This window comes from Microcaecilia unicolor, chromosome 5 (assembly GCF_901765095.1).
Source record: "Microcaecilia unicolor chromosome 5, aMicUni1.1, whole genome shotgun sequence".
Taxonomy (NCBI): Eukaryota; Metazoa; Chordata; class Amphibia; order Gymnophiona; family Siphonopidae; genus Microcaecilia; species Microcaecilia unicolor.
The window spans coordinates 345,254,247-345,270,127 of record NC_044035.1 but is presented as its reverse complement, the minus strand read 5'-3'; the positions used below and the strand labels follow the sequence as shown (position 1 = coordinate 345,270,127).

At 44.9% G+C, this 15,881-nt stretch overlaps 1 protein-coding gene across 1 annotated transcript in view; it reads left to right on the top strand.

The window, feature by feature from the left end:
- The window catches only part of MLYCD (malonyl-CoA decarboxylase), a 103,225-nt gene that overhangs the window by 51,122 nt on the left and 36,222 nt on the right, over positions 1–15,881 (top strand). The window contains exon 4 of the mRNA XM_030204521.1: positions 3,206–3,355. Coding sequence (XP_030060381.1) covers positions 3,206–3,355 — 150 coding nt within the window. The remainder of the gene's footprint in view (positions 1–3,205; positions 3,356–15,881) is intronic.

Below are 15,881 nucleotides of genomic sequence, written 5' to 3'. Positions count from 1 at the left end.
TCTCCATATTAGGAAAGATGTTTACAAGATGGGAAACTGTCGTTATTAAGAAATTTCAGTGGGGTGGGGGGGGGGGGGAAGAGGGAGCAGGTGGGCACCTGACCTGCGGTTAAGTATGATTCACAGATAAAAGGAAAAAAGTGTCTCTCCATTGAATTGTATGGACAGCATATACTATATAATAAATGTAAATCTGAGCTGGAGTCGGAGTCCTTCCCCAACGCTAGTCAAACGGCGAAGCTACGGTCGGTTGAACCCAGAATCTGACTGATGTATGTACCAGCTTGAAGTTTCAATTGGTGAGAATAAAGACTATTTCTATCACAACATTCTCTAGTCTACTTTTCTGTTTCCTCTAACACTCATATACAAGACAGGTGATCACATAAGTAGATTATCCTTTAAACTCCAGTACATCATGAGGGAGAATAGATGCCTGAAGATTCACCTAGATCCCCGAAACCAGAAAGCCGAGGTCCTGGGAGTTAGATTTGAACTGCGCCTTCCGTCACCCCCTCTACACCTCCGTGTCGGAAGGCGGTCCTTTGGTCCCCTGTTCACCTCACCGTGGAAAGGGGTTCCACGGAGGTCTAGAGAGGGGTGGCTAAAACAATTGCTAGCAAAACAGATGTTACATTGCTCAGTGCCTAGGATTCGTTCTTTAAACTTAGTTTCACTTGATTCATTTAAGAACAGCTATTATAGTTAGGCTTCATTAGTTTTCTACCTCCCCTAGTCATGATGTTCTTTCAAACCCCTGCAGCAGCCACAGTTGCAAGACATGTACCTAGGTCCAGGCCTGGATTTCATAGGTAGGCTGAGTCCCGTGAGAAGGAAAGCAATATCTTCTGCTTGTTGCCCTGGGCCAATCAGGTGGAGCTGCAGTCAAATTCCTCGTGGTGGCAGTAGAGGTGCAGGGCCTAAGCTTCAGCTCAATCATTCCTGCTATGTCAACACAAGCCCCACCCAGTCTTCCAAGAGATAGGGGGAGGGGAGTGAGAGCCTACCTTGGGACCTGTGGGAGAGGGGAAATCCTTGTATGGGAGCACCAGCCTAGTCATTCCTGAGAAGTATGATAAATTGGAGTATTATGGCTAAAGGTGGGGTGGGGGGGAGGTTGAGAGGTTGAGTGTAGGGTCAAGGAATATCTGCTTATTTTAACTGCTTTAAATTTGCTAACGTTCTGTTGAAAAAACATTTGCTTATTTTAACTGCATTTGAAATGTTTTAATATACCTCTGTAATTTTACCCATGCACCAGTCGGCCATTACCTCAAAGAAATACCTTCTGCTTCACCCACATTATCAGTCAGCCCTGTTACGATATCTTTTTCATCAATGTGACCTAACATCGAAATGAGTTTGACACCCCTGGTTTTAAATCCTAAAGACAACTCCCAATAGAGAAAAAAATCTTTTCAGTGAAGTGTCTGCCCATTTCTAAGGTAGATTAACCAACGCAGTGGCAGATTAATTTTCAGATTTCAGCATATGTGAATTATCCAAACTATCCATATAATCAGTTGTATTTGCTGGTCATCAGTTCCTCTTCCTGTACTTTTCTTATGAGAAAGAAAATGCAAACACTCAGTGGGTGGTAACACTGCTACAATATATGTTAAATTCTCTATTAAAAATTTCCTAAACACATCCCTAGGCGCAATCGGGGAATTTTTAGGAAAATTTAACAGAGACTTTGTTTACTTGAATTTTTTCAAATTCTCCAGTTTTGTTTTCAACTGCAAATTTTCCTTTTCCAATGCACAGTTAAGAGGTACCTTTTCAGTCTGTTGTTCCAGGGTTTCCAATTTACCAGTATGCATAAATAAGACCTTTGAGATCTTTTATGCACCAAAAAAATCTCATCTAGTTGCTTTGAGACAGTTTACAAGGGAAATTATTGCCATATGGAACCCTGTCTTACTTCTTATGGAGCCACCACCTCTATTTAATCCACCATTCAGGGTGTATGTCCTTTCACCAGCCCCATTAATAATTACTATTTACTGGTTCTAGCCAGTCTAAAGTAAGCAGTTATGTAGCTAGTAATGCACAAAGGGGTTTTCTGTGGTTCTAATATATGCCGTTAGCAGCCACCGAGAACCCCATGCAAATGTATTACAGTGAGCTCATTAGTATTCTGATATGTATGCCAGGGTCTTACCTCTCACCTTCTGGCTCCCCACCCTTGAAATTTTTAAAAAAATTTTCTGGTGGTCCAATAGATGCCCCCCCCCCCCCTTTTTTAATTTCCCTTGTGGTCCATTGGGCCCTGACCTCCCCCCTCCCCCCCCCCCCAAAGATCTCTGGGTGCGCCTAGAGGGAAATTCCCTACTACTTTACAATAGCATTAGCGCTTGACAAAGGGCATGAAACTAGCCAGGCCAGTTGAATTAATAATTATTATTTTATTTTTTTTGTATATGTGCTGCCGTAGTGAGCACTTTTGGAAAGCCTGCGAGCTTCAGGGGGAGCCTGTGGGGAATATACCCAAACAGGGTGCACAGGCAAGAGAGATGGGAGGATTGGGACCAACACCCCTTAGGCGAGGCCCCACAGGACCAAACCAAAGCCTCACACAGTGACACTAAGAAGTGCAACTGGAGTCTGTGGAGCCAAGGTCTGAGCGCAACCAGGTACAGTCCTGAGACTGTGAATTGGAAGTGGCCATTAGGCTTGACCACGCTATTTGGCCGAGGCCAGTAGAACGGGGAGCTAGGCCAGGGACAGGAGCACCATCGGCATGACCTATCACCTGCTGAAGGTAGAGAAAAATACTGGATTGTTCCAGGGAGCACCTCTGCTTATGCTGATGTCACTGCTAAAATTCAGTTTTCTGTATCTCCACCTGCTGGTGGTTCAGAATAGCGTCGCTGACTAAAGAAAAGAAAATTATCAGGTAAGACATAATTTCTACTTATTCATGGTTTTGGTCAATAAGTATACAGATTTGTCCAAATAGGTTGCTGTGCCATATATTTCATTTAATTTTTTTGTTTTACAAGGTTTGTTTTTCTGTTTTGTTTATTTTTAAACTATCATTTTGGCTTCAGTTTAACACATCAAAAACTAAATAATTATTTTTGTTTTATGTTTTAGATAGTGCCAATCCCAAATAATGTTATGCTCAGCTTTGTACATTCATAAGTATGAAAGTTGCAAATAATTTTGCTAATTTGATAATTCTTTATCCTTCTCTTCTCAGGGCATAGTGAAAGAGGTGTCAACTTCGGAAACAGAAGATGCAAATAAGATTACTTCGGCAATATTCTATTCAATAAGTTCAACTCAGCAAGGCCTACAAGGAGTAGAGCTTGGTACTTACCTCATCAAAAGGGTTGTCAAGGAGCTACAGGTAGGTGCAGCGAGTTGGTCCTATCCTTGTTTCTTCATTTTACTGCTTTATTCTTGTGCCCCTTCTGAGTTCCTCAGCTTACTGCTTGCTGTTAATCCAATAAGCAAGACAAACTTTTAAATCCGCTTCACTCTCAGGCATGGGGTCAGAGGTTATAACTGCCAAGTTTTTCTGATGCCACACTCATTTGTCATTTCTATACTTACGGTGCCACCTGCGTTTCACTTGTGCAGAAACTTTCATTCCTTATCTCAGCTTTGTCTCACTTATAATTGAAAGGACTCAACCACACTATTAAGAAGATTATTTTACAAAACACATATGTGGTCACTAAACTATGGTGATATCAAATTCCTTTTGTTTATGGAGGAAAAGCCTCTGTATGTCCCCGGTCACCGTTTTAAGTTTTTGTGACTCGGAGGGCTCCAACTCTTCATTGGCTAAAAACAACCCTCCATATTTTATTCTTTTAACTCTTCATACTGTTTGTTATTTTATATTAATACTAGCCGTTGAGCCCGTAAAAACGGGCTGGTATTGAGGTTTTCCTCCCCCCACGGTCACCCCCGCTCCCCCCCCCCCCCCGAAGTCGCCACCGCTCCCCCCCCCCTCGAAGTCGCCGCCGCCACCCCTCCACCTGGCCCGGGCCCTCTCTTCACTTCTGAACTTACAGATCCATTCGCCGAACGCAGCAACGCACATCAGCTGAGCTGCCCCTTCCTTCTCTGCCTGTGTGTGTCCCGCCCTTGCTGACGTTACGTCACAGGAGGGCGGGGCCACAGGCAAAGAAGGAAGGCCTCACTGCAGCTCAGCTGATGTGCGTTGCTGCGTTCGGCGAATGGATGTGTAAGTTCAGAAGGGAAGAGAGGGCCTGGGCCGGGTGGAGGCGTGGCGGCGGCGACTCAGAGTGGGGGGGGAGCGGTAGCAACCTCGGCGGCGCAGTTTTCCTCTCTGTCCCGCCCCCCCCCCCCCTCCGTCATCACGTATTGACGCGGGGGCGGGACAGAGAGGGAAGTCTCTACTGCGCATTTGCGAGTGAGTACGGTCACTCGCCGTTTATATGTTTGATTATTGTTTTTACGGCATATAGCACTTAACTGTTTTATTCATCCTTTGTGTACATCCGACGGGGTCCCATTTCACCTAATCGGCTTTATTGAGGAAAACCTCGTGCATATGCTTTACATTTGTTATATGTGCAGCGTCTCTTCTTGTGCCGCACGTATAACAAATGTAAAGCTTGTCCGCGGAGAAAGCAAAGATACTTACCTGTAATTGGTGTTCTCTGAGGACAGCAGGCCACTTATTCTCACGTAACCTCCCACCCCCCCCCATGGAATTATATTTTGATTGTACTCTTTATGCTTTTCATCTGACTGAGGGACCCATGTTTTGAGTGTCTGACAGGAAGGCATCAGCGCATGCGTGGTGGGACGTTGCTAGAACTTACTCTAGTGCTAGCGAGTCAGTGTCCGCACTGGGGCTCTGTCGAATGACGTAACCCCACGTGAGAATAAGCAGCCTGATGTCCTCGGAGAACACCAGCTAAATGTAAGTATCTTTGCTTTCCCAGCACTGGATTGTGAAGCCTGGGAGCTTTCAAACTGTTAGTTTTTCCTAGGTTTGTCTCTACTGTGCTGTTACTTAAGCAGCGTTCTCCTGTGTCAGTTACAAAAGCAACTCATAGGTTTGCCAACACCCACTGCAAACTGGATATATGTCCCAGTCATCTACTCAAATCCACACCTGACCGTTTCATGGCAGACCTCACATCCCACCTAAACTTCAGGCTACAACAAGGTCTCTTCCCCGAGGAATATAGTAAAATCCTAATCACCCCAATACCTAAAGACACCAAGAAAAACACAAACGACCTAACCAATTACCGCCCAGTTGCGTCTATCTCATTAGTAGTCAAACTGATGGAGAGCTTGGTGACCAAACAGCTTACGGACTACGTGGACAAGTTCTCAGTATTACACGACTTACACTCAGGATTCCGCCCCCACCATAGTACTGAAACTGTCCTAGTCACTCTCCTGGACAAATTCAAGCAAGAAATAGCCACAGGTAAAAGTATACTTCTCCTCCAATTCAACATGTCGAGCGCATTCGACATGGTCAACCACAATATACTGTTAAGACTCCTTGGCCACTTCGGGTGTGATGGAAATATACTTAACTGGACTTGTCTTGTGACTCTGGGCAAGTCACTTAACCCTCTATTGCCCCATGTAAGCCGCATTGAGCCTGCCATGAGTGGGAAAGCGCGGGGTACAAATGTAACAAAAAAAAAAAAGGGTTTTGTAACCACCAGAACTTACCAAGTAAAATCAAACTCAAACATATCACCACCGTGGAAAGCTACCTGTGGAGTACCTCTAGGATCACCATTATAACCAATACTCTTCAAGATGATGATGATCCCACTGGCAAAGTCCCTATCCAACCGAGGCTTCAACCCATTCATCTATACAGATGTCGTCACAATCTACATTCCCTTCAGTCATGACTTAACAGAAATAATCAGTGAAATCAATGATGACCTGAACATCATGGACTCCTGGGCAAACTCGTTCCAACTGAAACTGAACACTGAAAAAACACACTGCCTCATCCTCTCATCTCAACATAACAAGTATAAACCCACATCCATAAACACCCCAGAACACACCCTCCCCACTTCAGACAGCCTAAAAATACTTGGCGTCATAATCGACCGCAACCTTACCCTTGAGAGCCAAGTAAACTCCATAATAAAGAAAATGTTTTACTCAATGTGGAGACTCAAACGAATAAAACCTTTCTTCCCAAGGGAAATTTTTCGAAACCTAATACAATCAATGGTCCTAAGCCATATAGACTACTGCAGCGGAACCTATGCGGGATGTAAAGAACAACTCGCAAAAAAACTCCAGACCGCCCAAAACACAGCTGCCAGGTTGATATTTGGTAAAACACGCTTTGATAGCGCTAAACCCCTCCGAGAAAAGCTACACTGGCTCCCAATCAAAGAATGGATCATCTTCAAAATCTGCACCTTGGTCCACAAAATTATCTACGGCGTAGTCCCAGGGTACATGACAGACCTCATAGATCTACCAACCAGAAACAGAATTGGATCATCACAATCATACCTAAACCTACATTACCCAAATTGCAAAGGACTGAAATACAAAACAACTTATACATACAGCTTCTCCTACTTAAGCGCACATCTATGGAATGGACTCCCAAAAGCAGTGAAAATAATCCATGACCATCTAAACTTCAGGAAATCACTAAAAACCACCCTCTTCAAAAAGGCTTACCCCACCGATCCAACGTAAATCCCCACACCCAGCAACACAACATAACCAGTGATCGTACTGGACAATATACAATCTTCATCCCTTCCATCCTCATGGTGCCTGATACACACCTACCTCATTTCGACCACAATATAACCTGTATTTGTTATCAACAGACTGGCGAACGCCTTTACGGTACTATGCAAGCCACATTGAGCCTGCAAATGGGTGGGAAAATGTGGGGTACAAATGTAACAAATAAATAAATTATCCAATATCAAAACAGTGTTTCAGAATGGCTGATGATGGCTCATTTTGTTATTTAAACCTGCCTTTATAGAAACCAATCTTCTGTCTGTTTGAAATTTGAAACTGAACCATCATCACCTGTCAAACTAAATTATCTTTTGCTTTGCTCATTTACCTGGGAAGTGCTCCCACAGATATTATGTACTGGTTAGTGCCAAATATTCTGCTAAATGTAGTGATGATAAATGTTGAGAGAATAAACAAATTGCTATACTGAGAGAGGGTGAAATAACAAAAATACTATTTTCTTTCCTGTTCTTTCTGCTCCTCCATGATTTCATGACTGATTCCACCCATCTAATTTCAAGCCTCTCCACTTTTTAATTTCCTAAGAAAACAGCTCTGCTGGAAATGCTGTGGAGAAGGGGCATGAGAGCTACCGAGGATGTGCAATGTCGGGAGCAGAGTGTGAGCTAGGGCTTGGAATGGAAGTAGCAGGAAGCTCTTATGCTCGGGCTCTGTGCCTGTGCTGAGTTCCTTTTTGATTTGTTTTTTTTTTGTCTTTGTTTTTAAAAATTACTGTTGCAGTTCAGAGCAAAAAAAAAAATATGGGAAATGTATCAGTAAGCCTGTTGTTGAGCTCCGAATGCTTTTCACTTAATTCCTTGCATTCAGCGCCAGGCATGGACTAAGCCAGGTAAAACTCCTAAGCATGACTTTGACCAGTGGTGCAGAAATTACAGTGACTAATTTAATTTTGGGACTACTAATTGCTGAGGTCATTTCTTTCCCAGTGACAGAGCATAGTGTCTGCTACTTTGAACTCCGCTATCATTATGCGCCCAATTAGCGCCTTGTCTGCAAATCACATTTAGACAGCATTTTTTTTTTAATGGACATAGGACATTCTTCTTTTCATTTGATGTAGAGGTGCTCATGATTCTCAGCTGAGATCTGTAAAACCAAATCTTCTTGGTGTTTTTGGCTGCCATTCCATCAAAATACTTTAAAAGGTAATGGGATTTAAACTGCTGTCTGCTTTAACAGAGCATTGATGGCTCTAAATAACTCGGGACCCGGTGCTTAGAAGTGAACACGGGCAGTAGAGGCCGTAAGCGCTGGACTAGTGCCTTTGTTTACCGGTGCACAATGCTGAAAGACCTCTACCACGGTAAAGAACAAGCACACTCACCATCAACGCAAGTAGCATGCTAATGTAGTCAGACGCATGCAGATAGGGGTCATTTCCTATTCCCTCCGATGCTCGTAGAACAGCAGACTCCACAAGGGCATTCGTACCACTGCAAACCTTAGGCCAGTTCGGAGCTGGCGTAAGGGTTTTGTGAAGCAGCACCACAAGTTGACACATCTCTACGTAAATAACTTTTTTTTTTTTTTTGCTTTTACAGTATATACTGTTTAAATCTGTCGTAGAAAACTTTCTTTGGAAGGGTCAGAGCTGCTTTGCTTTCCAGAGGTGGTGCACTAATCTTTCAAAAATGCTTTACCTTGCATTAGGCTATACAGTTTTCATATCTCTATATATAAAAGGCACCACCAACGTTCTAAATGAAGCCTCCAGCCGGAAATGTGAAGGGGGAGAGATATCCGGTTTCCCCATGAGTGTCTGCCCCGCCCTCGCTCTCTCTGTAACATAAACAGTGAAGGAAGACACAGCAAAGCACGAAATCAAATCGCTCTTGTAACAGTGAAGGACTCAGAGGAGGGAGGGGAGAGAGGGCAGAAGCCCTCACTATCTCTGTAACACAAACACAGCACAGCAGGAAACTTAACACTGAAGGACTCGACTCCGAGGGGGGAGGGGACAGAGAGGACAGACAGCACAGGGGAAGGGAGAGAGGGCAGAGGGCAGGGACACACACACTCCCACATGCACACAGAAGAAAACCTTGCTAGCCCCCGTTTCATTTGCATCAGAAACGGGGCTTTTTTACTAGTCATTATATATTTTGTAAGCGAAAATACATTTCAAATAATTGTATCGCTGCCTTAAAGTCTGGAATTGTACCACTGCCTTTAAAGTCCGGAGAGCTTAGGAGGCACCTCTTCCTCCTCCTTCCCTCCTCCTCTCTGACATTCTGGGCTTGCGCTCAGGAGCTGCGCTTAACACACAACTCTTGAGCGCATGCGCCAATCACCATCCTTCCCTTTAACTTCCAAAACAATTGCCTAATTTGCAACGCTAACAGCGTGCCTATATTTGCATCTCATTAGCGTTGAGCATTAGGGAGGAGTTATGCCGTGCTGTTCCAGGGCTGTTCAGTACGGCACCAGAGTTTTGAGCATCTGTCCCTTGGTGAATTTTGTACAAAACTCGCTTACCTTATTAAAAAACTAGTAAAAAATGCCCATTTTAAAAGGGAAGGAAACATAGTAACATAGTAAATGACGGCAGAAAAAGACCTGCACGGTCCATCCAGTCTGCCCAACAAGATAAACTCATATGTGCTACTTTTTGTGTATACCTTACCTTGATTTGTACCTGTCCTTTTCAGGGCACAGACCATATAAGTCTGCCCAGCACTGTCACCGCCTCCCACCACCGGCTCTGGCACAGACCGTATAAGTCTGCCCAGCACTATCCCCGCCTCCCGCCACCAGTTCTGCCACCCAATCTCGGCTAGCAAGGCCATCCCCCACCCTCCCTCCCTCGCTGTTTCAGACTCTGCCCTCCCTCCGTTTTCACCCCCCCCCCTTCCGCGACACTGTCGCCCCCCCCCCCCCTTCTCGGTCAAAACCGTCCCCCCGCCGCCGTCCAGTACCTGTGCTGATGGGGGACCCCAACCCCTGTCAGCCGAAGTCCTGTGCTGGCCTTCACGGCGTTGCTTCTTCAATGATTTTGTGTTCAAGTAGGAACTTGAACCGAAGATCATTGAAGAAGCAACGCCATTAGTACTGTGGTTTTGGCAATCTTTACCTTAGCTGAAATAATCCTATAGCACATCTCTTTCACGTCTTGCAGTTGTAACTGGAGAACTGAATCATTGACGTGCTATAGACGTAATCTACTTAGATTTTAGCAAAGCTTTTGACACGGTTCCCCACAGGAGGCTCTTAAATAAACTAGATGGGCTGAAGATAGGTCCCGAAGTGGTGAACTGGATTAGGAACTAGTTGACGGACAGACGACAGAGGGTGGTGGTAAATGGAGTTCGCTCGGAGGAGGGAAAGGTGAGTAGTGGAGTGCCTCAGGGATCGGTGCTGGGGCCGATTCTGTTCAATATATTTGTGAGTGACATTGCTGAAGGGTTAGAAGGTAAAGTTTGCCTATTTGCGGATGATAACTAAGATTTGCAACAAAGTGGACACCCGGGAGGGAGTGGAAAGCATGAAAAGGGATCTGAGGAAGCTAGAAGAATGGTCTAAGGTTTGGCAATTAAAATTCAATGCGAAGAAATGCAAAGTGATGCATTTAGGGAGTAGAAACCCACGAGAGACTTATGTGTTAGGCGGGGAGAGTCTGATAGGTACTGAGGGGAAGAGGGATCTTGGGGTGATAGTATCCGAGGATCTGAAGGTGACGAAACAGTGTGACAAGGCGGTGGCTGTAGCGAGAAGGTTGCTAGGCTGTATAGAGAGAGGTGTGATCAGCAGAAGAAAGGAAGTGTTGATGCCCCTGTACAAGTCGTTGGTGAGGCCCCACCTGGAGTATTGTGTTCAGTTTTGGAGGCCGTACCTTGCGAAGGATGTTAAAAAAATGGAAGCGGTGCAAAGAAAAGCTACGAAAATGGTATGGGATTTGCGTTCCAAGACGTATGAGCAGAGACTTGCTGACCTGAACATGTATACCCTGGAGGAAAGGAGGAACAGGGGTGATATGATACAGACGTTCAAATACTTGAAAGATATTAATCCGCAAAAAAATCTTTTTCGGAGATGGGAAGGCGGTAGAACGAGAGGACATGAAATGAGATTGAAGGGGGGCAGACTCAAAAAAGATGTCAGGAAGTATTTTTTCACGGAGAGGGTGGTGGATGCTTGGAATGCCCTCCCGTGGGAGGTGGTGGAGATGAGGTAACGGAATTCAAACATGCGTGGGATGTGCATAAAGGAATCCTGTGCAGTAGGAATGGATTCTCAGAAGCTTAGCCGAAATTGGGTGGTGGAGCAGGTGGGGGAAGACGGGTTGGTGGTTGGGAGGCGAGGATAGTGGAGGGCAGACTTATACGATCTGTGCCAGAGCCAGTGATGGGAGGCGGGACCGGTGGTTGGGAGGCGGGAAGTACTGCTGGGCAGACTTGTACGGTCTGTGCCCTTAAAAAGGCAGGTACAAATCAAGATAAGGTATACACATGAGTTTATCTTGTTGGGCAGACTGGATGGACCATGCAGGTCTTTTTCTGCCATCATCTACTATGTTACTGGTCAAGATCACTGTAATGCAGAAAATTCACAGTTCAGTTATAAGTACATTACTAAAAATTTGACACACTATTCCGAAATAAAGAAAACCCCCAAAATCAGAGCATTTCTTTCCCATTTGGATACCAGGGCAAGCATCTGGGGTGTAGTTGAAGTCCTTGGTATAGAGGACTGTGATTGCTTCGTGTACTTTTTGTGCTTGCAGAGTTTACTGCACTATCCTTAAAGACCAGCAGAAAGAGGGTAGATAGGACAGTGGTGGGGTCGGAAGTGCGGCAAAGGATCTGAATAGTTGAATGGTGTACATCCCTGTTCCTGAATGAGCATGAAAAGGGGTAAGAGCAGTACATTGAATAGGGCTAGGGCAAGGATTGAACACTGGGGCACGCCGGATTTTAAAGGATAAAGTTGGGGAGAAGGAACCGTTATGAAAGAGCTGGAATTGCGACCCGAAAGGTAATCGGAGAACCAGGAGAGGGCAGTGCTACGAATACCTAGGGAGTGAAGTCGAGCATTCCACTTTTTCTGGGGGAGCAGTGACTATCCATAGCATTTCACATCCCTTTCAAAATCTTGACGACGCATGAAATTTATTATTTGGGACAACTGTCCCTTTTGTCCTGTTACAACCTTATGTCTCTCCCCATATTCTTTAATCTAACCATCAAAATTTGTTGGTGATACCATCTTTTCAGGTTTTTCACTTGGAAACAATTTGTCAGGTAAATTTTGCAGTTACTACACCTTTATGGAATTCTTTTCCTGCTGATTTGCATCTTGTTGTCTTCCGAATTTTAAGGCTAAACTAAAAGTTAATTTTTTCAACACGGTCTTTTTTTGCCTTGGGAAATTAGTATCTGTCTGATTTATCATGCAGTCAGTCATCATTTTGCTGGCAAGTGGTCGGAGCCTGGGGCACAGTAATGAGGGAAGGATGATTTGATATGTGTTGTGTACTAATTTATGCTAATTGTAACTGTCTTTTCCATTTTTATTATAACTGTAAGCTACTCAGATGTTCTGCAATAGGTGTTATATCAAACAATAATAATGATCAACTAGGTTCATGCTGCACTGTAGACCACCTCCAACCATGGCAACACAAGGAACTGAGAGATTTGGTACTAGTACCATCCCCTTGCATTGGCACAGGGTGTTCATTTTTGAATTTGGGAACAATTGTACTTTAGAGTGCACCAATTGGGGACAGGCATGCGAACTTAAGGAAAACCCACAACAACTGGGGGCATCTGGTAATGTTATGTTCCGCAACCAAGAATTCCAAGAGGATTCGAAAGGGAAATAAGGGTTGTGGACTAGAATAAAGCAAGGAAGCAGGTGGTGGTTGGATACGTCTGTAGGATGGAAATCACAGGTTGATTAAAAATGGTGATGCATTAGGCTGTATTTACTTTTTCCTTTTTATTTTTTGTACAGTATTTCAAGTCTGCAAAGGGATTGTTCTCTTTCCTTTTGTATTATTGAAAAATCAGTGAAAAAAAAAAAGATAGTGATGCTGGGAAGAGTCAAAGGAGTAAGGAAAAGAGGAGGACCATAGAGTTGAATGATATGTGTGACTGGACTGGAATCCAGAGTATAGAACTCTGCCGCATGTCTTATCTTCCGCCTGGACCGATACACTCATATCACCCCTCTCCTCAAGTCACTTCATTGGCTTCCAATCAGGTACCGCATTCAGTTCAAGCTTCTGCTACTAACCTACAAATGCACTCGATCTGCAGCCCCTCCCTACCTCTCTACCCTCATCTCCCATTACGTTCATACCCGTAACCTCCGCTGTCAAGACAGATCCCTCCTCTCAGTACCCTTCTCCACCACCGCCAACTCCAGGCTCCGCCCTTTCTGCCTCGCCTCACCCCATGCATGGAACGGACTCCCTACTACTACTATTTAGCATTTCTATAGCGCTACAAGGCGTACGCAGCGCTGCACAAACATAGAAGAAAGACAGTCCCTGCTCAAAGAGCTTACAATCTAATAGACAAAAAATAAATAAAGTAAGCAAATCAAATCAATTAATGTGAACGGGAAGGAAGAGAGGAGGGTAGGTGGAGGCAAGTGGTTACGAGTCAAAAGCAATGTTAAAGAGTTGGGCTTTCAGTCTAGATTTAAAGGTGGCCAAGGATGAGGCAAGACGTAGGGGCTCAGGAAGTTTATTCCAGGCGTAGGGTGCAGCGAGACAGAAGGCGCGAAGTCTGGAGTTGGCAGTAGTGGAGAAGGGAACAGATAAGAAGGATTTATCCATGGAGTGGAGTGCACGGGAAGGGGTGTAGGGAAGGATGAGTGTGGAGAACCCATACGCCAGGCCCCCTCCCTGCCCATCTTCAAATCATTGCTCAAAGCCCACCTCTTCAATGTCGCCTTCGGCACCTAACCACTACACCTCTACTCAGGAAATCTAGACTGCCCCAACTTGACGTTTCGTCCTTTAGATTGTAAGCTCCTTTGAGCAGGAACCGTTCTTCTTTGTTAATTTGTACAGCGCTGCGTAACCCTAGTAGCGCTCTAGAAATGTTAAGTAGTAGTAGTAGTAGATGTCAGAATGGAGGGGGGGAGGTGGATGGGTTGGCACATTGGCCCTGGCCCCACCAATATTTTCCTGCCACTTGCTGCCTTCACTTGCCTTTCTAGAGCAACAGTAGCTCATCCCAGGTGACATGCATAAAGCCCCGTTCTCTTAAATTGCCTTTGTGGCTGGCAGCTTGAATACAAGATGCCTCCACCTAACCTAGGGCTTCCTTTTACCATGTCCAGCCTCCCCTGATGTAACTTCCTCTTCAGCAGAGGGAAGGCCTTGGGCTGGCCAGACGCAGCCTGTTCCAGCTCTGTTGCTGTTGGCACTAAAGGCAAGCTTATTGGGGGTGTGGGAGGGAGTGGAAGAAGAGGAAAGGATGCCAGGACCTGTTGGGGGGGGGGGGGGAAGGATGAAGAGTGAAAGATGCTGGGGTTGGGGGGGATACAGGAGGGGGAGGGAAGAGAGAGACATGCTTGCAGGATTCCTGGAGAGGAAGAAATGCTGGACTCCATGAAGGGTGTGGCAGGAGGGAGGGAAAGAAGAGAGAATGTTGATCCCGGGAGGAGGGGGGGAGGAGGAGATGGGGCAAAGAAGAGATGTGGGCCCCGGGGAAGGGGTGGTGTGTGAGGGGAAGGGAAGGGTAAAGCTGGACATGGGGAGGGATGGGGACACAGAGGGGTGGTGCTGGACACATGGGGTGATGCTAGTCATGTGGGGAGGATGGGGGCAGGGATACAGGGAATATGCTAGGCAAGGCAGAGAGGGATGCAAAGGAAAGAAAAATTGTGGACATGGAAAGAGAAGCAATGCTTCTGAGAAGAGAGTTAAGAGACGACAGAAAAAAGCAGAAACCAGACACTGGGACTAACATGATTTCCAAAAATAAAATGACTAGACAACAAAGGTGGAAAAATATCATTTATTTACTATTTGTTAAAATATGTTAGTTTTTGGAAAGTACATCTGCCAGAGCCAATGTTAGGCACGGCTGGGACTCGAATGACAAACATCACTTTGTTGGCCTTCAGTCTCTCTTATTGTTATAGTAAATCTCACTTGTTAGGACGGGTCACCCTTGGCGCTTTTGGAATCTTATGCTTCCACTGTTCTGCTATCCTTGGCTGGGGATGGGAAAAGCAAGGGCCTGTGTGGGGAAGGTGAAGGTTGGAGGAATAGAGAGATAGGGTTATTTGTTGAACTAGGGGTGGGGTGGAGAGCAGGAGTGGATCTTGGCCCGCTCCTCCTTCCCCCTCACCCCCCCCCCCCCCAAACAAAAAGGCATTCCACAGTTCCTTATCCATGATTCAGGATAGGAAATGATCTTGGGCAAGAAGGACAGTTTCTATCAGTGGTTCTGCTCCATAAGTATTGGGGGGTACAATGATGATGGTAACCATATCCTGGAATATTTCTTTCTAGAAGCTGAATGACACTTAATTCATGCTCAATAGATGTGCCATTTGAAAACTGGATCAGCCAACTGGCTTAGAGGCTATTTATCTTGTGCTTAACTTAAATATATTCTGAAACCTTTCCCTCCCTATTTAAAAACAATGGTTGAAAACACATCAAATTTAATTTAAACTGCTGTGAACGATGCCCCTGATCCCCATCTGCAGCCGCTTAACTTACAGCATAAATTACACATTCATTGTAACAAGACCAGGAGAATCCAAATGATGTGACTCAGCTGTAAGACAAAAATTTACAACCAAGGGACGAAGGTATCTGCTTGCCTGCAGGATTAAAAAGGAAATTGTAGCAAGAGGTTAGTCTTTTCACATTAAGAAAAATGGCTTAGTCATGAAGAGTGTTCAAGAGATTCATTAAATGTAACAGGTGTTTTATCCCATTTATTATCTTAGAGTTGGCTTACAAATGTAATGAGAATTCTACCAGATTTTGTTTTGTTTCTCTCTCACGCTCTCTCTCTCTCTCTCTCTCTCTCTCTCTCTCTCTCTCTCTCCCCTTCTTTCTTTTTGTTAAAGCAAATGTCTGAACATTGAAGCTGGTGAAGGAGAAATTATTATTAGGCCATTTTATAAAAAGAATCCATGAAAGAATAGTG